This window comes from Ciconia boyciana, chromosome 8 (genome assembly GCF_034638445.1).
Source record: "Ciconia boyciana chromosome 8, ASM3463844v1, whole genome shotgun sequence".
NCBI classification, from domain to species: Eukaryota; Metazoa; Chordata; class Aves; order Ciconiiformes; family Ciconiidae; genus Ciconia; species Ciconia boyciana.
In genome coordinates, this window is record NC_132941.1 from 50,912,096 (window position 1) to 50,925,837 (window position 13,742).

Consider the following 13,742-nt stretch of genomic DNA (forward strand, 5'->3'; position numbering starts at 1 on the left):
TGTCCAGCAGGAAGGAGTGAGGTGGGTGGCTTTCTCCTGGCCACGTCCCAGTGTCCCCACCACGTCCCCAGCTCCCGGGGTCCTTGGCTCCCATGCCTTCCCGGTGCATGAGGGGGCAGGAGGGGACCCCTCACAACCAGCCGTTGGCACTGAAGGTGCCCCTCAGCTCCTCAACCTGGGGAGGGCTCAGCGGGGCCAGGGGTGCGCGGCAGGGACCCCCGTAGTAGCCGAACCACTCCATGGCCTTCTTCAGCCCTGGGATCCCGAACCGGCGGGTGACCTGTGGGAGGGAGGGCATGGGGGGGGGCTTGCCGGCTCCCGTGGGAGAGGGCGGCACGCTCCGTGGGCCCTGCTCCTGCCGACCCTGCTGCTTGCTCACCGTCGCTCCTGCCCTCCCCCATGTGGGGCTGCAAGGCTGGGCAGGGTGCGGGGTGGCTGCAGCCCCCCGTGAAGTGCCCACCATGGGGTGGGAGCGCAGAGCACAGCCACGCAGGGGAGCATCCCTGTGTCACGGCGGGCTCTTTGCGGCAGGGACGGGCCACCCCGCAGTGGGGTGGGGGGCCCGGGGAGGAGCAGCTCTTCCCCCCATCGCTGCCTATAAATAGCCAGCAAGGCTCCCGCGGGGGGGGCGGGCAGGTGCCCGCTGCCAGCGGACAGGCTGTTCCTGGCATGGCAGGGCTGGCATTTCCCAACCCGCCGCCTCCAGCCCGGCTCGGCTTGCCGACTGGGTGCTGTGCCATCCTGTCCCCCCTGGACCACCACTCCACCCCCTGCACCCCCAGGGACCTCCATTCTTTGCCGCCCCCCAGCTCTGCACCCCTCAGCATCCCGGGGGGTGCTGCCCGCTCACCGCCGTGTTGGGCTCAATGAGCCGGTGCTGCAGGTCGCGGGCCTCCTGCCAGCGGCCCTCACGGCACAGGAGGTCCAGCTGGCACAGCGGGGCCCCCAGGATGTTGGCGAGGGCACAGACCCCCCCAGAGGCACCTGGGGACACCAGGGCACGTTGGCAGCCAGCTCGGCACGCCGTGCCCAGCCAGCACCTCCCAGGCATCACCGCCCCTCGCCTGCCTCCCCCTGCCCAGTCCCTGCCAGTGCCCCCAGGGCAGCACCCCGTGCCCCCGGCCGAGCAGGGGCAGCAGCACCTACCCAGGGCATAGCTTGCCAGCAGGAAGCCGGCCGATCCCGCCAGCACCTGGAAATCCTCCTGCCTTGTCTTGTGGACCATCAGCCCCATGCGGGTGATCTGGAGAGAGACATGCTGTGCCCTGGGGCAGGCATCACCCCGTCCCGTCCCCCTGCTGCAGGGCTCCTGCCAGCACCCCCAGGGTCTGGGGAAGGGCTGCGAGTCCCAGCTCCCCATTCCCAGCTTGGGGCCAGGTTTGGGGGCAGCCAGCCCTGGGAAAGACCTGCCCCACTCACGTCTCCACCACTGTCCTTGATCCCGAGAATGTTGGGGTGCTGAGCCAGGGTGAGGACAGCCTCCAGGGGCAGGTCCAGGCTGGTGTTGGCAGGGACACTGTAGAGCACCACGGGGATGGGGGATGCGTCGGCGACCTGCAGGCAGCCAGGCAGAGCTCAGCAGCTGGGGTGGGTTGGAGATGTGTGGGACATACTCCCCATCCCGCTGCCCCAGCCGGGGCTGCCAGTGGGCACCAGGCACGGCTCACCTCCGTGTAGTGCCGGACCAGGGCAGCGCTGGTCATGGCCCCCCGGTAGTAGCAGGGTGTCACGACCAGCGCCAGGTCGGCCCCCGCCTCTGCCATGCTGACCGTCAGCTCGATGGTGGACTGGGTGGCTGGGGAGGAAAGAGAGGGGTGAGGGATGCCCCGGGGGGGCACATGGCCCCCGCGCTGCCCATGGAGGCACTCACATTCACAGCCCGAGCCGGCCAGCAGCAGGCGGTCCCTGGGCAGAGCCCGGCGCACGCAGCTCACCACTTCCAGCCGCTCGCGGGGCACCAGGTAGGGGTACTCCCCGTTGGAGCCCAGCACCACCAGGCCTGAAACGCAAGCATGGGGAGGGCAGGGCTTGGACGTCGGAGCAGGGTGCCATCCCTGCCCTCTCCGCACCCCACTATCAGGTGGGCACCGGGCACCCAGAGCAGCCCCATGCCCGCATCCAGCAGCCCCTTTGGGCCAGGAGCCTCCCGCAGGTGCCCCGCAAAGCCCCGGGCTCCCCCGCAAAGGGCACATGTGGGTATGTGCCCCCCAGATGGCCGTGCCCGCCTGGACCACGCTGAGCACCGGCAGTGCCATCCCTTACCCAGGGACCCTCGTGCGTGCCATGCATGCGCCCTGTGGGCTGAACACATCGCCTGCCCACCTCCATCCCCAGAAACCACCCCACGCTGCACCGCTAGCAAGGCATTTATTGGTGCCCGGAGCCAGACTGTGCCGCCCTGTCCCTGGCTGGGGCAGACAGAGCCCTTCCTTGGGACCCTGCCAGCACCACGGGCACAGGCAGGCCAGCTCCAGCCCAGTGCTGCCAGGCTCTGCCGCAACATCCAGGGCTCCAGGATGCTAGGAGGGTTGGGTGTCCCCATCATCCTCTCTCCCTTCCTTGCCCCTGGGCACCCAGACAGGGCTCTGCAGCCCACAGTGTGCCCTGTCCTGTCCCCATCCCCACAGCCCTGGACTCACAGCCTGGTCAGAAGAGGGGAGACCCCAGGGCACATCCCTGCAACCCCCAGCTTCTTCCTGCAGCCCCTCTCCTCCCATCCATCCATCCTGGGCAATCAACAGATACGCATCCCGTGGCACTGAATCTGTGTGAGTGTGCATGGGTGTGCAGAGGGTAGGTGCAAGCCTGCAGCTACGTGTGGAGGATGTGTCCAAGCCTGCACGTGTGGAGTGTGCATGCAAGTGTGCACCGGAGTGTGGTGGGGGTGTGCAAGGACACACGCGTGTGCCTGGGCTGCCTGGGCACTTGCTGTGCAAAGGGCCCCAGGTGGGTCACCCGAGGGGCTGCCAGCCCTGGAGCAAAGTCCAGCTGGAGACTGAGCACCCTTGGGAGGCCAGCAGGCTGCCTGCTTGCTGCCGCACAGCCCCTGCGGTGGGCAGGGATCTGGCAGGAGCCTGCAGGGAGAGGGGCAGTGGGCAGCACTTACCTCGGAAGGGGATGCTGGCGTAGCGGCACAGGTTCCCCTCCAGCCGGGCATAGTCCACCTCCTGCGTGGGTGAGAAGGGGGTGGCGAGGGGCGGGAAGATGCCCCTGAGGTCGAGTGTGTGCCCCGGTCCCGGGGGGGTGCTGAGCCCACGGCGCTGCCCGGGGGCTGCCCAGTGCAGAGCTGCCAGGGTGGGCCGGAGGGGCAAGGTAAGGCGGGCGCTGAGCGCCATGGTGGCTGGGTGCTGCCGCCGGCCGTGCCACCTGCCCTGCTGAGGGGCTGTTAATGTTTGACGGGGCACGTGAGGGACCCGCAACCCAGCTGGGCGGACGACGTTGGGGGTGGTACCGGGTCAGCTCAGGATGCTCTCCTCCCTTCCAGGAGCTTAGCACCCCGCTGGGTGAGCCCAGCCACCCCAGCTGCGCTTTCCCTTCTGCTTGCCAGCCCTGGCAGCCATCCCTCTGCCACCTACGGGGCTGGGCTGCAGGGCCAGGGAGGGACCAGGGACTGCGGGGAGTCCCGGGGCTGTGGGCAGGGTTCGCCTGCTCTGGGTGTTGGTGTAGGGTCTCCTGTAAATGGGCGAGCAGGAGCGTTTCTGGGTAGGGAGCAATGAGCACTGCACTCAGCAGAAGTGACCCAGCCTGCAAAGGGGCTGCTGTGTCCCCTGGGGGTAGCTCCAGAGGGGAAGGCAGGAGAACAAGCCCCCGTGGAGTGGCTGCCGGGCAGGGGTATGACTGCTGCTCCCCAGCACAACCCAAGCCTCCAGCACAGCATGGACCCGGGTTGAGCTGCCCTCGATGTAGGTGTAGTCCTATACCAATCGATGTACATCCATGTAGTCTGCCCTGAGCTTGCCCAGGTGGGACTTAGAAGCACTACGAGCAACCAGGGCATCCCGCAGCAAGGAGTCCTGCCCTTGAACCATGCATGTCCTGGCCCCACGGTGTCGCCGACACTCAAGTCCCTGTGCTAGGAGGCAGGGCATGTCTGTGCTTCCGGATAACCCAGCTCCCCAGATAACCCAGCTTCCCCAGCCCCATTGCCCCCGGCGCAAGCTGCCCAGCCCCACAGCCCCCTGGAGCCGAACGCTGCTCTTTGCTGGCTTTTATTGACACAGACAAGTCTCGGCTGGATCCTGCTCCTTGGAGCCGAGCCCAGTCCCTGGTCCCTGCCTGGTGCCGTCACGCGGGGACCTCCGTCTCCCCCTGCGGCTGCTCCTTGGTCTCCAGCGCATGGCGTGTGTCCACCTGCCACTGCTGCACCAGGTCCGTTGGGGTCTTGCCAGCCTGCAAGAGCAGGCAGAGAGAGGCTGGGGCCGGCATGGTGCAGCGTGGTGGGGCACCTCCCGGTGCTGGCCCCCCTTGCTCACCTGGTTCTTGGCCATCATGTCGGCCCCATGCAGGATCAGCATTTTGATGATCTTGTAGCGGCTGAGCCGCGTGGCGTCATGCAGCGCTGTGTCACCTTCCTATGAGAGATGCAGCCTGGCTGGGGATCGCGGTCCAGCTCTGGGGACAGGGACGCCCTGCCTGTCCGCAGCACTGCTCCCTGGCTCCCCGCACACCCACCTCTCCATGAGGACAAGGGGGACGGTGCCCACCCAGCCCTGACTGCGGCTGCCAGCACCCCGGGGCAGGGATGCGTGTGTGTCCGTACGTGCCCCGCTGCAGGTGCTGGGAGACCCCGGAGGGGTCAGCCAAGGGAGGGGGGATCAGTGTTGTCCCCCAGTGCTGGCTGCGCGGCTGCAGCACTCACCCTGTCTGGGGAGTTGATGTCCACCCCGCAGTGGATGAGGTGCTCCACGATGTCGGGGTGCCCGGTCCGGGTGGCCACATGGAGGGGGGTGCTGAGCAACTTGAGGGGGGAGGAGATGGACACCAGAGGGGATCAGCACCCATCCCTGCTAACCCTGGGTCCCCCGGGGCATGCCTGTGCCCCTGGCACATCCCCGTGCCCCCAGGCTCTGCCTTGCACACCTTGTCCTTCAGGTTGAGGTCTGCCCCGTGGTCCTGCAGCAGCTTGACGGCGTCCAGATGCCCACCCCGGCAGGCCCAGTGCACGGCGGTGCAGTCCAGCTGGGCGCACAGAGCTGCGTCACAGTGGGGGACACCCCCACCCCGTGTCTGTCCCCCACCCCAGCCAGTCCCCATGCCCAGGCTGAGCCAGCAGAACCCTGCCTGTGGCCACCTTGGTGGTGGGGACAGCACTGCCCCACTGCAGGAACCCCAACCCTGCTGTTGCTCCGGTTGCACCATGCCCGGAGGCTCGGACCAGCATGGAGCTGGGGGCAGGACCTGGCCTCACCCGGTCCCTGAAGTCGACGGTGGCCCCGCTGTCCAGAAGCTTCTGCAGGATGTCCATGTGTCCCTCCAGCGAGGAGCGGTGCAGGGCCGTGCGGTGGAACTGGGGGGACGAGGTGCTGTGTTGGCGGATGGATCCATCCCCCCTCTGGCCCAGCCCAGCCGTACCCCCAGCCCCATTCTGGGGGTCCCAGCCCTTGCAGCAGGCATGGCGGGGCATGGCGGCAGGGCGCAGGTGGGGGGCAGCCAGCGGCCGTGGGGGACGCTACCTCATCACACGTGTCGGGGGGGCCACCGTCTGCTAGAAACTTCTCAATGACACGCATCTTGCCCTGGACGGCGGCTCGCAGGAAGGTCTCTGGCTCCACGGGACCCTCCTGGTGGTGGGACAGGCTCAGGGCTGGGGTATCGCAGGGGTGTGGGAGAGGGTACAACATGGGGGGCTCCCTGCCCTGCTTCCCCGGGAGGTCCCTGGCTGGCAGGGTGACCCAGGGGCAGGCCCATGGGGGCTCCAGCCCCTGTCCCAGCAGTCCCCCTCCCGCACCCCGGGACACCCCTGACGTACAATCTCCAGGGGCTCAGGAGGTGGGGGGGGCTCGGGGGTGGCTGCCCGCTCCTCCCGGCGCTGCCGGCGCTGCTTGCGGAGCTCGATGAGGCGCTGGATGCTCCCCACGTCGATGATCTCCCGCCGCAGGTCCACTGAGGTCTTCCGCACCCGCTCCTGCCCCTGGGGGGACACGCAGCGCCCTGTTTGCCTTCTCTGCACCCAGCTGCCCCCCATCTCCCCTGCACCCTGACCCCCCTCACCTTGACGGCCTCGAGGCCCCGGTTCCTGGGCCCACGGCGTTTCTCCTCCTCCAGGTCGGGTGTGTTCATCCGCTCCACGGCCGGCGGTTCCCGTGTGCCATCCTCTTTGAGTCGCTGTATGGACACAGGGCAGGGGCTGCATGTCCTGGCTGGGCACGGAGCAGCCCCACCTCCTCTGTCCCCAGCCTGCCGCTGGAGGTAGCTCTGGGCATGGCTCACAGCTCGCCACTGAGGTCTATGGGATGCCCAGCAGCCTCTGGGCTTGCGCTTGCCCACCTGCCCTACTTGGCAAGCTGGGCACCTGCCTGCTGCTCGGCTCTGCCCCATGGGCAAGAGCTCCCAGGTTGGGAACCTGATGCCCCTGAGAGCCCTTGGCCACCTTGCTGCATCCCCCGGTGCCAGCCTCCTCGCATTCGAGTCCCTAAGGATGGACACAGCGCAAGGCAGGTCCCTGCTGCAGCCTGGGCAGGTCCCCCTGCCCTACGGACCCACCTTCTCCTCCTCCTCCTCCTCCGCCAGCTTCTGCTCGATGAGCTCCTTGGCCCGTTGCACGTCCAGCTCCATGCCTGCCTGCAGTGCACAGCCCCGTACAGGATGTGGCCTCTCCTCCTCGCCACCACGGACAGGGAGCACCCGGCCCTGGCTCCCGGCACTGCCGGCAGCTCAGCCGGGCACGGGGCTTTATGCCGCCGGCCCCTCTGTCCCGCAGCCCAAGGGCACTGACAGCTGTGGCTGCTCCACATGACTGGGGCAGCTTTGCCATGAGCTCACCCTCCTGCTTTCTGGTGGCCCTGGCTCACCTCCCCAGCCCCGCACCCTCTTAAAGAGACCCACTGCCCCCCCACAGGCTGCCCGGGACCCCCATGCTGGGTGCAGGGAGCTGGGGTGCACACAGCCCGCGGCAGCCAGTCCAGAGAGGCTCAGCAAAGCAGGGACACGGTCTGGGGTCCTGTGCCACTCACCCTGGGTGGCCGGGATGCTCCCTGTGGCTCTCGTCACGCTATCCCCGTGCAACCAGATGCTGCAGCACCCACCAGCATCTCCCGGGGCTCCCTTGGCACCCAGAGGGATTGCCGCCCACCACAAAAGGAGGCGATGGGCCCCCCCAAATCTCTCAGCCAGCAGCAGCCAGCACGTGATGCTGGGAGCCACAGCCCCTCCGCGCCGCTTTGGAGGATGACCTCAGGTGCGGAGCGTCCCGAGCAGCCCTGCCAGGGTCCCGGTGCCTGCCCGGCCTCACCCGCTGCGCACGGGCAGCCTGGCAGCAGGGCCGGCCTCATGTGGGGCCAGCGGGCAGAGCCAGCAGCTATTCCCGGCAGCAGGGACATTGTTCAGCCCCCCTGGGCTTTGCTCTCCCCCTTTGTAAGATGAGGCCAGCGCTGCCCTGTGCCGGGACAGTTAATGCGCTGGGCACCAGCCCCCGGCACAGGACCTGGGGGAAGGACAGATGGGGACACGTCACTGTCACCCTCCTGGGCAGTTCCCAGGGACACCCTTGGGTGCCCTGTCCCTGTCCCATGGGTGCCACAGCCTCCAGCTGCAGAAAGGCACCGTTTTCACCAGGACAGGTGACGGTGGCTGCAAAGGTGGTCCTGGGACCATTCCCCTCCTTGGGCTGTCCTGCCTGGCCCCGGGGCAGGTACAGGCTGAAACCTCCAGAAGGGAACACCGGGAAAAGGAGGTGGTGGCCCGATGCCAGCAAGCAGCCGGGATGGCAATGGGACAATGGTGGCAGCACTGGGGAAGGGTCCAGGCAGGCAAAGAGCTGGGGCTGGTGGGACAGGGTCAGGGTGGCCCTGGGGAGCAGAGCTGGGGCACCGAGGGCTCTCCCCTGCCACCCTGTGCCCACCCCAACACGGGAGCAGATGTAGGATGGGCACGGGGACCTCCCCTGGCTGCGGGTGACAGCCCCCTCAGCCTGCCCTGGGGACAGAGGAAGGATGAAAAGGCTTTATTGATAAATACAGACTATGTACAGAGGGGAGACATCTCCACTCAGCCCAGCACCCTGGGGCCTCCTGGCCAGAGGGAGCTGGAGCCCAGCGGGTCACAGCCTCTCCCCGCCGGCACAGCCCAGCAGCGGGGCCCCGGCCGTGCCGACCCCCCCCAGAGACAGCTGGTCTCGAACCTCCTGCAGCAAACGCAGCGTGCCTGTGTCCCCAGCCAAGGGGGACCACCATGGCAGCACAGCCCCACACAGCCCCTCCTGGGGGGTCACCCGGGTGGGGGGCAGCCTGGGGGGGGGGGAGCAGGGGCTGCCCCCGCTCTGGCAGGGCTGGGACACAGCTCAGTGTGTCCCCAGAGGTGCCACTGCCCCCCAGCCCCCTGCCCTCTCCCCCCAACCAGTGGGGGGGCTCAGTTCCTGGGCGGCACAGGCTGGTTGACGATCACTTGTACGACAAAATCCTTCTGGATCTTGGTCTCCTGCAGCCGCGTGCGGTCAGTGAGCAGCTTGCCAGAGAAGAACCAGCGCTGCCAAGCCAGGTCAATGCCCTCCTGCGCCTGCAGCTGCTTCTTCAGCTGCCCGATGGTGTCACCCATGCTGGCACTGAGCCGCAGGTCCTTGCCGGTGGAGAGTCGCACCTTGAGGGCAAACTCCCGCCGGGTGTTGGGCAGGGGCTCGGCCGGCTCCGCTGCCTCCTCCTCACTCCGCTCCAGGATCAGGTTGATGGGAGGTGCCAGGCAGTAGACGGGCAGCTGGTACCGGTTGCCCAGCTCGTCGTAGCACTCCGTCAGGGACCCTGGGGATGGCAGGGTGAGATGCTGTGGGTGAGCATCCCCATGGACCCCTCCCAAATGGGGACGGGGTCACCCCAGGCAGCGGGGCAGAGCTCATCTTGCCCCCTTTGGCTGGGCTGAGCTGCGTGGATGGCAGCTGGGAACCCCTCTCCTCTCCAACCTGTGACCCCAATGTGCTTGGATGTGGGGCACGCAGCACCCACCCCACCCGCACCCCCGGTGCCGTCCCTCACCATGGGGCAGGGTGATGCTGGCTCCATCAAGGATGGCCTGGGCCAGGCTGTGGTCGTTGGCCTCCACGGCGTAGGCAGCAGCCTTCAGGGCATCCCAGATCTCCTTGCGGCCCTCAAAGGCGGGTGCCGTGTCCCAAAACTCGTCCCGCTTGCTGCGCAGCTGCCCGTCCGTCATGGGGTAGTCACTCTTCCACTTGGGACGCTCCTTCTTCAGGGGCTCATTGCGGCCTGGGGAGGCAGGGGACGCTCAGCTGAGAGATGGGGCTCCCCCTTGGGACCCAAGCCCCCCATTCCCCTGTCCCCATGGGCTCCTGGAGACCCCTCGCACCATGCACAACAGTGTCCGAGGGACCGCCCTGCCCAGCACAGGACGGTCCCCAACACAGCTGGGGGAACTCGGCTAAAGCTAGCCCTGCCCAAGGTCCCACTGGCCCCATAGCAGCTGCCCCCCCGGGCGACATCCTTTGCCCCCAGGGGGGACGTGAGCTCTTGGCCCCATGCTCGGTGGACCAGCCCCTGCCCCACAGGGTGGCTGCGGGGCCTCGGGGCCCTTTGAGGCAGAGCAGTATTTATAGCTTGAGGAATTAGCCAGGAAATAAGCTGGTGAGTCGGAGTGGGAAGGGGATTACGGGGGCTGAGCTGCAGCCCTGGCAGGGGGCACAGGACTTCTCCATCCTCCCTGCCCACCCCAGGGTGGCAGGGACCAGCTCTGGACAAGATGGCAGGCACACAGCGTCCAGGGCATCAGGGGGGGCAGAGGGCAGCACCAGGGTGGGGGGCTGCCAGCCTGCAGCAGCCCCAGCCATGTGCTGAACTGAGCAGGCTCTCCATGAAACAGCCCCCAAGCGTGTCCCCAGGGATCCCCAGCAGCCGACACTCTCCAGGGCACAGCAGCAGGGGTCTGGGCCACCCCCCATGCCAGCCCCACACCGCCCTGCCCTCCCTACACCAGGCTGTGGCCCCGTGGGAACAGCCTCGTCCTGTTGGCTCCACGGCTGGGCCAGAAGCGTGGAGCAGGAAGGAGCTGTTGTCACTCCCAGCTGAGCAGGGGACAATGAGTGACAACAGCTCCTTCCTGCCTCCCCTCTCCCTGGGGCGGCCAGCCGGCACCCTTCCTGTGGGGACAGGACACGGGGGACGTGGAGCCCCAGACGGGCAGGAAGACGCCTGTGCCTACACGGTGGCCTGCCAGGCAAGGCGATGCCACACAACCCAGCTGCTGGGGACAGCCACCACCACCAGCTGCAGGCTGAGCCACGTCCCCCAGGCAGCTTTTCCTGGGCAAGCGTGTGGTGACACAAGGCACTATATGACCTTTTCTTTGTACCAGTCCTGTCCCACCCCGTCCAAGACCACTGGAGACAGCACAGCACCTGTTTTCCCAGCGAGCACCCAGCCCAGAGCTGGACACAACATGTGGCACCCACCCCGGGAGTCCCCCCGGGGCACAGGAGCTCAGCTATCCCGGGGCTGGACACTGAGCATCCCTGCTGGGCAGCATCCTGCCTGCACCCGCATCCCCAGAGGAGCAAGGGCAGCCAGCTGCAGCCAGCGCTGCTGATTCAGCAGTCACGGTGCTGGGCAGGAGGGATTTCCAGCACCGCAGGACAGAGCAAGGTCGGAGGCGGCACCTGCCCCGGGAGGGTGGCGGAGCAGCGGTCACGGCCAGCCTGAAGGACATGGCTGGGACCACGTCTCCACACTGCTGCAGCCACCAGGCCAGGTCATGCATCCTTACAGCCAGTACCATCGTGCACGGCAGGACTCCCGGCTGGCACAGTCCCCCCAGCTTCGCTCACGGCAAAGGGAAGAGGCTGGCACAGGCGAGGCAGCAGGATCAGAGCCGCAGGGCCTGCTTGCGGCCGCCCCACATGGGCAGGCATGCCCGGCAGCCTTGCCCAGGTAGGCAGGGGCTAAGCCTCGTCTATTTATTGCTGCCGCCCAGCCGGGCCCCGCAGACTCTAATCACCTCCTGCCGCTCTATTCCTGGCCCCTTGTGCAACCCTCCGCCCCTGCCCGCCGCGGCAGCACTGCTGGACAGGTCCGGCTGCTTGCTGCGCCCGGACTCGAGCCAACAGGATCTGGCCGGCAGCCTGCCTGCCTCCTGCCCTGCGCCTGCAGCACCCTGCCTGCAGCTCAGCCCCCCCGTGGTGCCCCGGCGCAGGGATCCCCAGGCAGCAGGCTGTGCCCCGGAGGCTCCCCTGTCCTGGGGCTCGCTCCCTGCCTGGCTGGAGCCCCAGGCAGCCCCAGCCAGCGGGTCCTGGAGGCCAGCTCGGCCCCGGAGGAGATACCAGCCAGGTGGCATGCGACACCGCTTCCAGCAGTGCTGGCTGGTCCCCTCCTGGGACAGGCAGGGTTGGGATACTGCATGCCACCGGCATCCCCTGCTCCTCCTGCTGCAGCAAGCTGGCCATCCTGCGGACAACGCTGTCACCTGTTGTGGGGAGCTGGGGCAGGACCTCTCTGCAGGGGGTCGCAGCGAGCCCCAGCCAGGGCAGGAGCCGGCCGAGCAGGCAGGCTGCTTAGCAGGGCCCCGCAGCAGCAGAGGCAGGCAGGCAGAGCACCCCTCCCCACTGACGGCAGGTCCTCACCTGCTGGGACCTGCCGGCCCAAGGCAGTGTCCCCACACTGCGGGTGAGGGCAGCTGCAGCCTTGCTTCCTTCTCCACCACCAGCTGAGCAGCTCCCATGGGCTGGTGGCACCATGCAAGCGAGGGCAGGAGTCAGCCTGGGCACCCCAGCACCGGGGACAGCCCCACTCCCCCAGGAAGGAACACGCTGCAAGAAAGCGGCAGCAGCTGCCGGGGGCACAGGGGCACCAGGAGGGGACCGTGACCCATCCCAGGAGAGCCCAGCAGGGAGTGAGTAGTGGTGATGGAGACACAGGCTCTGCAGCCAGCTGCTGCCCGGCACAGGAGGGGAGCACACAGATCCAGAGGTTGGGATCCGAGCCCCCAGCCACAGCAGCCCCCAGGTAACAGCCCCACACCCCCACCGAGCTGAGCTAACAGTCTGCCAGGGACCCCAGGACTCACTGACACCTCCAAGAAGGCACCTGCACCCCTGGGGGCCAGAGCGTGCTGGGATGGGGGGCTGCAGCCCCAGGGGGTGCAGGGCTGCCGGCTCCATGGGGGGCCATCACCCTAACCCGAGCCAGCAGGGCCTCCCCGGGGCGGGCTGGCACGCCTGGAGCCCCACACAGAGGGGACGGCTCCCCACGGGCAGCGGGCACAGCCAGACCCGGCAGCCACGGCACCCTGCACGCATTGCCGGAGCAGCAGGCACCATCCCACAGGAAAGCCTCCCTCCTTCCCTCCCACCTGCACCCCAGCTGCGGGCGAGGGCCGGGGTGCCCCGTTCCCGGGCACACGCTTCCTGCTCCTCCTCTCCCGCCGCCTACCACCGCTTTGCCATAAACACGGTAATTACCGGCTGCGATTGCACCGGCCGGGGAGGCGGGCGAGGGGAAGGCAGGCGTGATTCACCCCACCGGCCCACATCCACTCCGCCGGCAGGTAGCCGTGCCCATCCCCGTGGCCTCCGAGACCCTCCGGGGCAGCATCCCGGGGAGGTGCCTCACGGCACCCGGGTATTCAGCTGCCGGTAACTCCGGGGAGCCGCGGGACTGCACCAGCCGCCCCCGAGACGCCACTGCTCTCCGGACCCACGCAGCCGTTCCCTGCCCGCCCCGCGGCCGGGTCCCCAGTACCTCCCGAAACCCCGGGGGAGCGGGGACGGGGTTGTCCCCGCCGGCAGCAGCCCGGTGTACGGGCAGCACTGACCCCGGGCAGGCACCCAGCAGTTCGCAGGACACTGCCGAGCCCAAACCGGGGGCACCTGCCACCCCGCAGCCCCTCCGGGACACCCCCTCCCCGGGAGGAGCCGGGGACCGGCGGGGCCGGGCAGGACGCGCCGTGCAACCCAGCCCTGACCCTGCAAACCGCCCCGGGCCGCCGGGGCGAGAGCCGCGGTGCCTGCCCGCTCCCGGGGCCGCACACCCGACCGGAACCCCCGGTGCCCGGGGACCCCCGGGGGCGCAGAACGGCTCCCGGGGGTGTGCACGGGACAGCCCTCCCCGCGCCCGCCACCCCCAGGGGTACACGGGACCCCCTCCCGGTGCCCGCGATCCCGGGGGTGCCCAGGCGCGGCGGGCCCGGCCCCGCTCACCTGCTCGCTTGCGGGGATTCCCGGCGGCGGGCCGCTCGCGGCGCTGCCGCCCCACGCAGCCGCCCATGGCGGGGCTCGGCGGCGGCGCTCGGCATGGGGCCGGGCCGGCTCCGTGCTGCGCCCGACCGCGGGGCCCGGCGCCGTGCAGCCGCGCCGCCCGGCTCTGAGCGCCGGGGCCGCCCCGCCGCCGGAGACACCCCGCGCCGCGCCCCGCCGCGCCCCGCCCCCCCAGGTGCGCATGTGACCGCCCGCACCGGCACCGCCGCCGGCACCGCCCATGTGCGTGCGCCCGCCGCCGTAGCGCTTTTGTCCCCTCCGCCGCGCCGTACCGCGCCGTTCGCCCCCGCCGGGGGCGGGGGGGGGGGGGAAGGAGGGGAGCGCTCCCGCCGCGCGC

The 13,742-nt window shown here is 69.0% G+C and overlaps 3 protein-coding genes across 4 annotated transcripts; all 3 read right to left on the reverse strand.

The window, feature by feature from the left end:
• Positions 1–130: 130 nt before the first annotated feature.
• HOGA1 (4-hydroxy-2-oxoglutarate aldolase 1) lies at positions 131–3,350 on the reverse strand. The gene is made up of 7 exons (XM_072871258.1): positions 3,107–3,350; positions 1,871–1,999; positions 1,668–1,795; positions 1,420–1,554; positions 1,147–1,243; positions 851–984; positions 131–280 (listed from the first exon to the last, which is right to left on the reverse strand). Exons 1-7 carry the CDS (start codon positions 3,333–3,335, stop codon positions 131–133), a joined length of 1,002 nt encoding a protein of 333 aa, XP_072727359.1. The 5' UTR covers positions 3,336–3,350.
• Positions 3,351–4,192: 842 nt separating this feature from the next.
• On the reverse strand, positions 4,193–7,106 carry ANKRD2 (ankyrin repeat domain 2). The gene is made up of 9 exons (XM_072870975.1): positions 6,703–7,106; positions 6,211–6,324; positions 5,969–6,130; positions 5,673–5,780; positions 5,408–5,506; positions 5,080–5,178; positions 4,859–4,957; positions 4,473–4,571; positions 4,193–4,389 (listed from the first exon to the last, which is right to left on the reverse strand). The coding sequence occupies exons 1-9, from the start codon at positions 6,772–6,774 to the stop codon at positions 4,285–4,287; spliced, it is 957 nt and encodes a 318-aa protein (XP_072727076.1). The 5' UTR covers positions 6,775–7,106; the 3' UTR covers positions 4,193–4,284.
• Positions 7,107–8,132: 1,026 nt separating this feature from the next.
• On the reverse strand, positions 8,133–13,699 carry UBTD1 (ubiquitin domain containing 1). 2 transcript variants are annotated; one of them, XM_072870977.1, is made up of 3 exons: positions 13,603–13,699; positions 9,183–9,410; positions 8,133–8,951 (listed from the first exon to the last, which is right to left on the reverse strand). In XM_072870977.1, exons 1-3 carry the CDS (start codon positions 13,625–13,627, stop codon positions 8,566–8,568), a joined length of 639 nt encoding a protein of 212 aa, XP_072727078.1. In that variant the 5' UTR covers positions 13,628–13,699; the 3' UTR covers positions 8,133–8,565. The 2 variants fall into 2 exon arrangements, with proteins under 2 accessions (XP_072727078.1, XP_072727077.1); XM_072870976.1 differs by lacking the exon at positions 13,603–13,699 and adding an exon at positions 13,349–13,554.
• Between the last annotated feature and the right edge of the window lie 43 nt (positions 13,700–13,742).

Excerpts from the sequence above, each read along its gene's own strand:
- HOGA1 (XM_072871258.1), bottom strand. The coding sequence starts at position 3,335 with ATGGCGCTCAGCGCCCGCCTTACCTTGCCCCTCCGGCCCACCCTGGCA. Across the intron at positions 1,244-1,419 it reads TCAAGGACAGTGGTGGAGAC|ATCACCCGCATGGGGCTGAT; the intron begins GTGAGTGGGGCA and ends GTCTCTCTCCAG. Across the intron at positions 281-850 it reads TCATTGAGCCCAACACGGCG|GTCACCCGCCGGTTCGGGAT; the intron begins GTGAGCGGGCAG and ends TCCCTCCCACAG.
- ANKRD2 (XM_072870975.1), bottom strand. The coding sequence starts at position 6,774 with ATGGAGCTGGACGTGCAACGGGCCAAGGAGCTCATCGAGCAGAAGCTG. Across the intron at positions 6,131-6,210 it reads GGGGCCTCGAGGCCGTCAAG|GGGCAGGAGCGGGTGCGGAA; the intron begins GTGAGGGGGGTC and ends GTGTCCCCCCAG. Across the intron at positions 5,179-5,407 it reads CCGTCGACTTCAGGGACCGG|CTGGACTGCACCGCCGTGCA; the intron begins GTGAGGCCAGGT and ends CTGTGCGCCCAG.
- UBTD1 (XM_072870976.1), bottom strand. The coding sequence starts at position 13,415 with ATGGGCGGCTGCGTGGGGCGGCAGCGCCGCGAGCGGCCCGCCGCCGGG. Across the intron at positions 9,411-13,348 it reads GAATCCCCGCAAGCGAGCAG|GCCGCAATGAGCCCCTGAAG; the intron begins GTGAGCGGGGCC and ends CTGCCTCCCCAG. Across the intron at positions 8,952-9,182 it reads CAGCATCACCCTGCCCCATG|GGTCCCTGACGGAGTGCTAC; the intron begins GTGAGGGACGGC and ends TGCCATCCCCAG.